We start from the raw sequence: 7182 nt of genomic DNA, 5'->3' as shown, positions 1-7182 counted from the left end.
CTATGCCTATATTGAAAACATAAAGAACCTGATGGTTGACAATGTGGTATTCCCACAGTCCTAGTAAACAATTCTGAAGAGGCAAAAACCCATCCTGTTAAAATGTGAACACAACCTAAGAATGTATGGAGAAGCAAATCCTGAGTTAACCTCATACTCGATGGTCACGTACATTGCAAGCAGTACCACAGAGGGTCTGAGCTTCCTTGAGGCTTAACCCTTCCAAGACTGGTCCAAAAGAGCTTATTTTGTTCTTATCTCGTGGGTTCTTGTCCCACAAGACAGGAGATAGTTCTTTAAAGTGAATGTAAGAATTTGTAGTATGAGTTGCTGCAGTTGCGCTGATCTACAAAGATGGCAAACAGACAAAACACTCCACTTGGGTGGAGGGCATAAATAACTTTAACCACATTGCAATAGCAAATCACCTTTCTTTCTTTGCCATTTGGCCTTGTTTAATTGTCCTAGGAGGTGTGAATAAAGTGCACCATTCCTAATACAAGGGAACCAGAAATAGGGCCCTTTCTGTAGTGACACTACAGCTGTGGAACTCCTTGCCTCAGGAATTACATTGAGTCCCCACATTTGTCATTGTTAAGAGTACCCTCAAGACCTAGACCACCTGAATTTTAATGGGATTCTGCTGATTTTATATAAACTTTAAACCGACTATTGGTGCTGCCCAAATGTTTTATTTGTTGCCTTGTTTGGCATCTCTCTTAAGTTGGAGACCTTAATTTTAAATGGTTCTATTTTACGTATTAGTTCCCTCAAATGACTAACAATTATATTTTAAAGGTGGTATATAAATGAATTATTATATTAACTGGCTAACCTGGTGACATTACTCTATGCCAGAAAAAAAAAACTCAACTGTAAGCAAGCACTGTTGGTATAAGACAGGGGTGCCCAAACCCTGGCCCTGGGGCCACATGCAGCCTTTGAGGGCTCTCAATACAGCCCTCAGGGAGCCCCCAGTCTCCAGTGAGCCTCTGGCCCTCTGGAGATTTGTTGGATCCCGAACTGGCCCAACGCAAATGCTCTCAGAGTGAGGGCGACTGTTTGACCTCTCACATGAGCTGTGGGATGAGGGCTCCCTCCACTGCTTGCTGTTTCACGTCTGTGATGCAGTAGCAGCAGCAAAGGAAAGGCCGGCCTTGCTTTGTGCAAGGCCTTTTATAGGCCTTGAGCTAAAGCAAGACCTTCATTCATTCATATAAGTTCATCTTTAATATATTCATTTATGTAAACTTATGCAAATTTATTCAAATTTTAAATGTAAATTCTTTTTTTTCCTCGGCCCCTGACACAGTGTCAGAGAGATGATGTGGCCCTCCAGTCAAAAACTTTGGATACCCCTGGTATAACACATAGCTGATGTCTATAAAGCAAATTTCTTATAGGTTACTTGCAGACTCAGGAAGAAGAAATTACATTGACTTTTGTTCTATTCACATTAAAGGATTTTTCAAAATCAGACTTGCTTTTAAAAAGAAGAACGTTGCGTTGCATAGGGGCAGGATTATAATCATTCTCTAACAGTATCATATCCAAACAGAACATAAAACTGTTCGTAGATCACATTTTTCAAATTTTTCCACGATAAATGTAGTAGCAATGGGTAGGTGAGCCCTTTGGACATTTCCGCTAGGGAATCCTGTTTTCAGTAAAATTCTGTAATGCATATACAAAAGCTCAGCCACCTACATTCATGACTATCAGAGTAGCATCACAAGCCGAGTTAGCTCTTTTCCCTAAAGCAGAAGCTGACGGGTTTACACCAGCCTGCCTAAACTGCACCACGTGTCATCTCCGGCAGGAAGTCCTCTTAGAGATAGAAATTCTAACACATGCCTCCTTACTTCAGTTTGTACCAGTTGACAGCTTAGTACCATAAGAGAGAATACAGTACCTGGACAATGGAAGGCAAGAAGAGGAAGACATGTTGCTACTGAATGCTTAGGCTGCCAAAAAGCAGATCATATTCAAGCCGGTGCTTGGAAAACCCATGAGGACCACTCAGCATGCACTGTATATTTTTTATTAACAGAAAAATACTTTTAGCAGGCACTGCGTGGGAAGGCACAGCCATAAAAAGACAATGGCAAGAGCAAGAAACTTAACTACAAAGGCATGGAAATTCAACTGAGCCCTAGACATGAACTCTGGCTATAACGCCCTAAATGGAAAGATAAGTGGACACAACTTATGTTGGGCTACAGAACGGGACACACAATTCCTTTTCCAAGTGCACGTCAGCTCTGTCTAGGGGAGCGCTCGAGTGTTACACAGCACCCATGCAATTAAAGCAGCACCCACATGGTTGGTGTACAGTCAAGCTATGCCATTAGACTTACTAGTCGCACAAGGGACTATTAGAAACAGAAGTTGGTAAATTCTGTGGGTTGCAATCAGCATGATTCAAAGGCTGGAAATGCTTTCTAGTAAAGCTCAGGTAGTTGTTTATAATAGGAGCATCCTGTGGACTTCCCTGCGGGGGTGTTTGTCAGTCTGCCAGAAAACTACCACCATGAACGTACCAGTTGATATATTCCCTTACAATTCTGGACTGAGCCACTTTGAAACGTTAGCTCTGCCACCTATAAGCAAGGCGTCAAGCAGCAGTTATCCTACTGTATTAGAAACAGGGGGCACTGTCCGAAGTCCCGGCTCCATAGGAGCATCGTGCACAAAAATATAGCACCTGAATTAGTAGTACTCCATGACACTGAATCGATGGAATCTCTGGTAAGCCAGAAGCACAGATCTTGGCTTTTACTTCCGCATGCTGCAAAATGTTTATGGGCTTTACAGACCAGTCAGCACGTTATGCCTAAAGTCCAGTTAAAATGTCTACTTCAGGTTATCTAAAATTAAAATCTGAATACAAAGCTATGAGTTATAAAGCAGCACATCACAGCTAAGGCACATGAATGCATGCAAACCACCGTCTTTCCATTAAGACACTGCTTTTTCCTAACAGACATCCTCTGTAAGATGCAGTAATTGCTAGGAAGAGGATAAATTAGCAGGTTTCCCCGTATAGGTATTACTCAGCACTACGCCTCCTCTCAAACACCAAAAATATGTTGCACATTTATGCTTTAGCAAAAAATAGATATATATATATATATTTAGAAAGCTTGGTCTGAGCGCATGAGGCAGAACTTTGAAAACATACAGGATTCCGTTTAGAACTCCAAAGTTCAACAAATGCCCTATTTTAGGGTGAAAATTATAAATCTGATAATGATGCACAGCATCCATGAGTGATTATTTTTCCTTAATTTTGAAATAGTGTCATTAACTACGACATATTGTAGGTTTACATTTCTAAAGAGAAATAACAGCAGTAGTTGAATAATTTCTTTTCATATCACAAGTGATAACCTGTATTTGATCTTTTTTTTTCTTCCAAGAAATATCAGTCTATCAACAGTTTCAAAATAAAATGTTTTCTGTAGCAATTAATAGAACTCTAAACAAAAATATGACTCTGATTTAGACACTTTCAAGAAGATCTGGACATTTTTGTCGAGGTCTTCTGACAAAGTAATTATTTCAAAACAGAGACCAGATGAGGCCTTAAAAATAGACAATATACTATATTTCAGACAAGATTGCACTTAGATTTTCAAAGTAATAATATCTTAACTGCAACATTACTTCATAAATTCTTCTTGTTTTACTTAACATGCTGACAGTTTCTAGCTAACCCACATGTGAACTTTTGCTCTTGTTTTCTATTTAAAAGGAAGAAAAGTCTGATATTTTATTCAGCACAGGATATCTTGTCTTTTTCCTTCCAATGGATAAGATTATCAATAAATTAAGAAAAGCTTTTCTGACTGTAATCCTTTTCCTTATGAGGATTAAGTGACTTGTCAGAACTCGAAGTGTTCCTACTAGTTTTAGTTAGAAAATATACCATGGTATGATTCCTTAATGGGTTGCTACGTTTGCCATTGGACCCTATGCAAGTTATGCCTCCCAACTCTTCTGTTAACGCAAGGAGGTCCCTCTGAGCTTTAGGGACCTCTCATTGAAGACAGATTGATATAAAAAAGAGCCCCAAATGGATTTGTCTTCTGTTGATTCTGCTTCTCTGTTATATGTCAGGGGTCTGGTAGATCTGATGTATCCACTATGACTTTAATAAAAATAGTATCATCTTTAATATATGTTCCATTTTCTAGAACAGTCTGTGCAACAAAGACTGGGCAGCCAGAAGCAATATTCATTTCTCCAGTGGGCTTCTTGAAACTGCTGCTGTTCGGATCTGGTTTGAAAGCATCTCCTAAATGGCGCCGAGAAGGTCCTTGATCCATTAGCATAAGTGTGACTTTCTGCTTGAATGGCCATGGAAGCAACGCATCATATTCTCCCCGCATTATGACAAAGAACAAGGACAAGTGCGTCCCTTTCCCCATCCCATCTCCATTGAGGTAAACTCTCGCACACATCTTATAGCCAAAGTATCCTGTATAAAAAGGTTGACTATACAAGGACAAAGTCTTCCCCATGACAGCCTCTTGCTTCCGACGTTTGTAATCTCGAATTTTCCAGATTAATATTCCATTGTAACTAGCTGTTTCGAGAACTTGAAATCGGAGGTCCATGTCAGCCAGCCGGATATCGTGAACACTCAGCATTTGATCATGCCGAGATAACTGTGATTCTAGAACACCTAGGAGAAGGAGAAAGAAGGACCAAAAATGTTGGTTTAATTTTTCTAAAGAGTTCTGAAGGGCCATCTCTCCCATTACCCTGGGTTACTTTGTTCCACTTACTGAGAACCCAACACACACAATATGTGAAAAGGTGGCTCATAAGCTTCCATGGTAGCAGGTGTGCTATTGCTCATGCAAAAAAGGATAAACACAGAGGTTTGAGAAGCTGGTAAGGTGAAAATTTGTTTTAATTTTTAATTTTTGTAAAGCTAGGTGGGCTCCAACAGAGCAATGATGTTCAACCTTTTTCATCTCACAGCACATTGATAAGTCACTGAAATGACTGAGGCACACCATCAGTTTCTTGACAATTGATAAGGCACATGCTGCTGGTGGGAGAGCCTCACATTCCCCAATGGCCCTACTAATAATGACCTTCCCCAACTCCCATGGCACACCAGTGGACCATTCATAGCACACCAATGTGCCATAGCACAATGGTTGAAAATAGCTGTGATAGAGTGTCCTATTAAAAAGTGGGTTCTGGTGCTAAAACATTCGGGAACCATTGTTCTATAGCATTTTTGTGTCTCTGGCTTTCTGAAGGAATCAACAGTTTTGAGCAACATAGGTTCAAGGACCTATGTAGTCCTATGCATGTTTGCATACAGTGCTTTTCCACTTTCTGCACTAACAGAGGAAAAATGTCTAGTGTGCTTCTGGAGCTCAACTGATATCTCCAGCAATAAGGATGAGCATCAGGATTTTTACACTGCTCTTCAGCAGTGAATGGACAGCATGGATATTAGAGGCAATGCAAAGTGCATTAGCAGATAGGTATTCTTTGCTAAAATTATTCTTACACATCAATTTGCCTTTGAATGAAACAAGGTACACACCACTTAGAAGGCATCATGTCATACTGCTAATTTGTGGTTTTATTACTCTGTTCGTTGACTAAGGCAATGACCTTTATATTTTATCAGATCTCATTGTGCTGCTCAGATGACACATTTCTCTGAACTACACATGAAAGACTGTCAGCTTTAAAGTAAAAAGAGACTACAAACTAAAAGGGAGAATATTAAGCGTGAAGTTAAAAACTCCCTTTTTCCTTCCTTAAAAGACGGCTGCTATTCAATTTTTATGCAAGCTGAAAAAAATAACTTATTTGGGAGGTATTAATACATACATTTTTTAAAAAGCCTAGGGTTAAAATCATAGTGTTGTTAATGACCATATGATTAAACTGCACTGTCCAAGCTGGTCCTAAAGCTGATCCACACTGGCTAGATAGTGGAGTTGCATAGATTAAGGACCTCAGCTGGTGGTCTAGGGTCCATTTTGCTACACACACAATGGGCATGAACCATAAGGACAATATTAAGCACACCACAGCCCAGTTCTAACCAGAACTGGACTGTTAGGAAGAAGGGTTTATGACGGTGGAAGAGTCTTCCACTATCATGAAATGGCTGCCAGTGCTGTGTGCAGTGCTCCGATGACAGCCATTCTGTGAGCACTGCCACAAGGGGTGGCAGTGCCACAGCTTTTCAGTGGACCGCGCCTCATCCGCTGGACTTAGTAAGTCATTGGTGGGGCCAGGGGATAGGCAGGAAATGGGAGGGAGTTGGAGGACAGGTGCATAAGAGGGCAGGGAGAGAAGGAAGAAGGAACAGGTGGATCTGGCAGCAATGGTGCACACTGGTTCCCGTCCCCTCCATTTCGAACCTCCCTGCCCCTTATCATCTTGTGAGATTTGGGCACCACCATCTTGGATTTCATGATCTTTTGTGAGATCCAATATGCCAGCACCCTGGGGAACAGGTGGGGGGGGGCCACCAGGAACAACCTACTGAATCCCTTGGGATATTTCTTTAATCTGCGTGTGGTCGGTCTGTGGAACTCCTTGCCACAGGATGTGGTGATGGCGTCTAGCCTGGACGCCTTTAAAAGGGGATTGGACAAGTTTCTGGAGGAAAAATCCATTACGGGTTACAAGCCATGATGTGTATCCGCAACCTCCTGATTTTAGAAATGGGCTATGTCAGAATGCCAGATGCAAGGGAGGGCACCAGGATGAGGTCTCTTGTTATCTGGTGTGCTCCCTGGGGCATTTGGTGGGCTGCTGTGAGATACAGGAAGCTGGACTAGATGGGCCTATGGCCTGATCCAGTGGGGCTGTTCTTATGTTCCTTTGAGTGTGCTGCAACACCCAAAGGCGTGGGAACCCCTGCATTAGGACATTGGTTAAGAGTCCTTGCAATAGAGAGCAAGATCTCTTACCGTGAGGGGTTTTAGACCCAGCCGGCTCTGCCTGTTCACTCATCTAAATATTGCATGCACTGAGCCATCAGTGTGCCTTGGTCATGCTCTGTTTCTTTGCACCTCTCTCTCTCCCACTTGAGAGCCCATTTCCCTCAAATTACCATTCACTCACCTGGATAATAACCACAACACACCTGCATGTCTAATATCCACAACACACCTGCATTTGCCCACTCAGCCTGAT

General features: G+C 41.7%; 1 protein-coding gene across 1 annotated transcript in view; it reads right to left on the bottom strand.

Annotated features, from left to right (window-relative positions):
* Positions 1–3741: 3741 nt before the first annotated feature.
* Positions 3742–7182, bottom strand: part of TRAF3 (TNF receptor associated factor 3) — a 95087-nt gene continuing 91646 nt past the window's right edge. The window contains exon 12 of the mRNA XM_066612283.1: positions 3742–4687. Coding sequence (XP_066468380.1) covers positions 4116–4687 — 572 coding nt within the window. The 3' untranslated portion in view covers positions 3742–4115. The remainder of the gene's footprint in view (positions 4688–7182) is intronic.

Source organism: Tiliqua scincoides, chromosome 1, assembly GCF_035046505.1.
Source record: "Tiliqua scincoides isolate rTilSci1 chromosome 1, rTilSci1.hap2, whole genome shotgun sequence".
Lineage (NCBI taxonomy): Eukaryota > Metazoa > Chordata > Lepidosauria > Squamata > Scincidae > Tiliqua > Tiliqua scincoides.
Note: the sequence above shows the minus strand (reverse complement) of the source record. Positions and strands in the feature narration are given on the sequence as shown.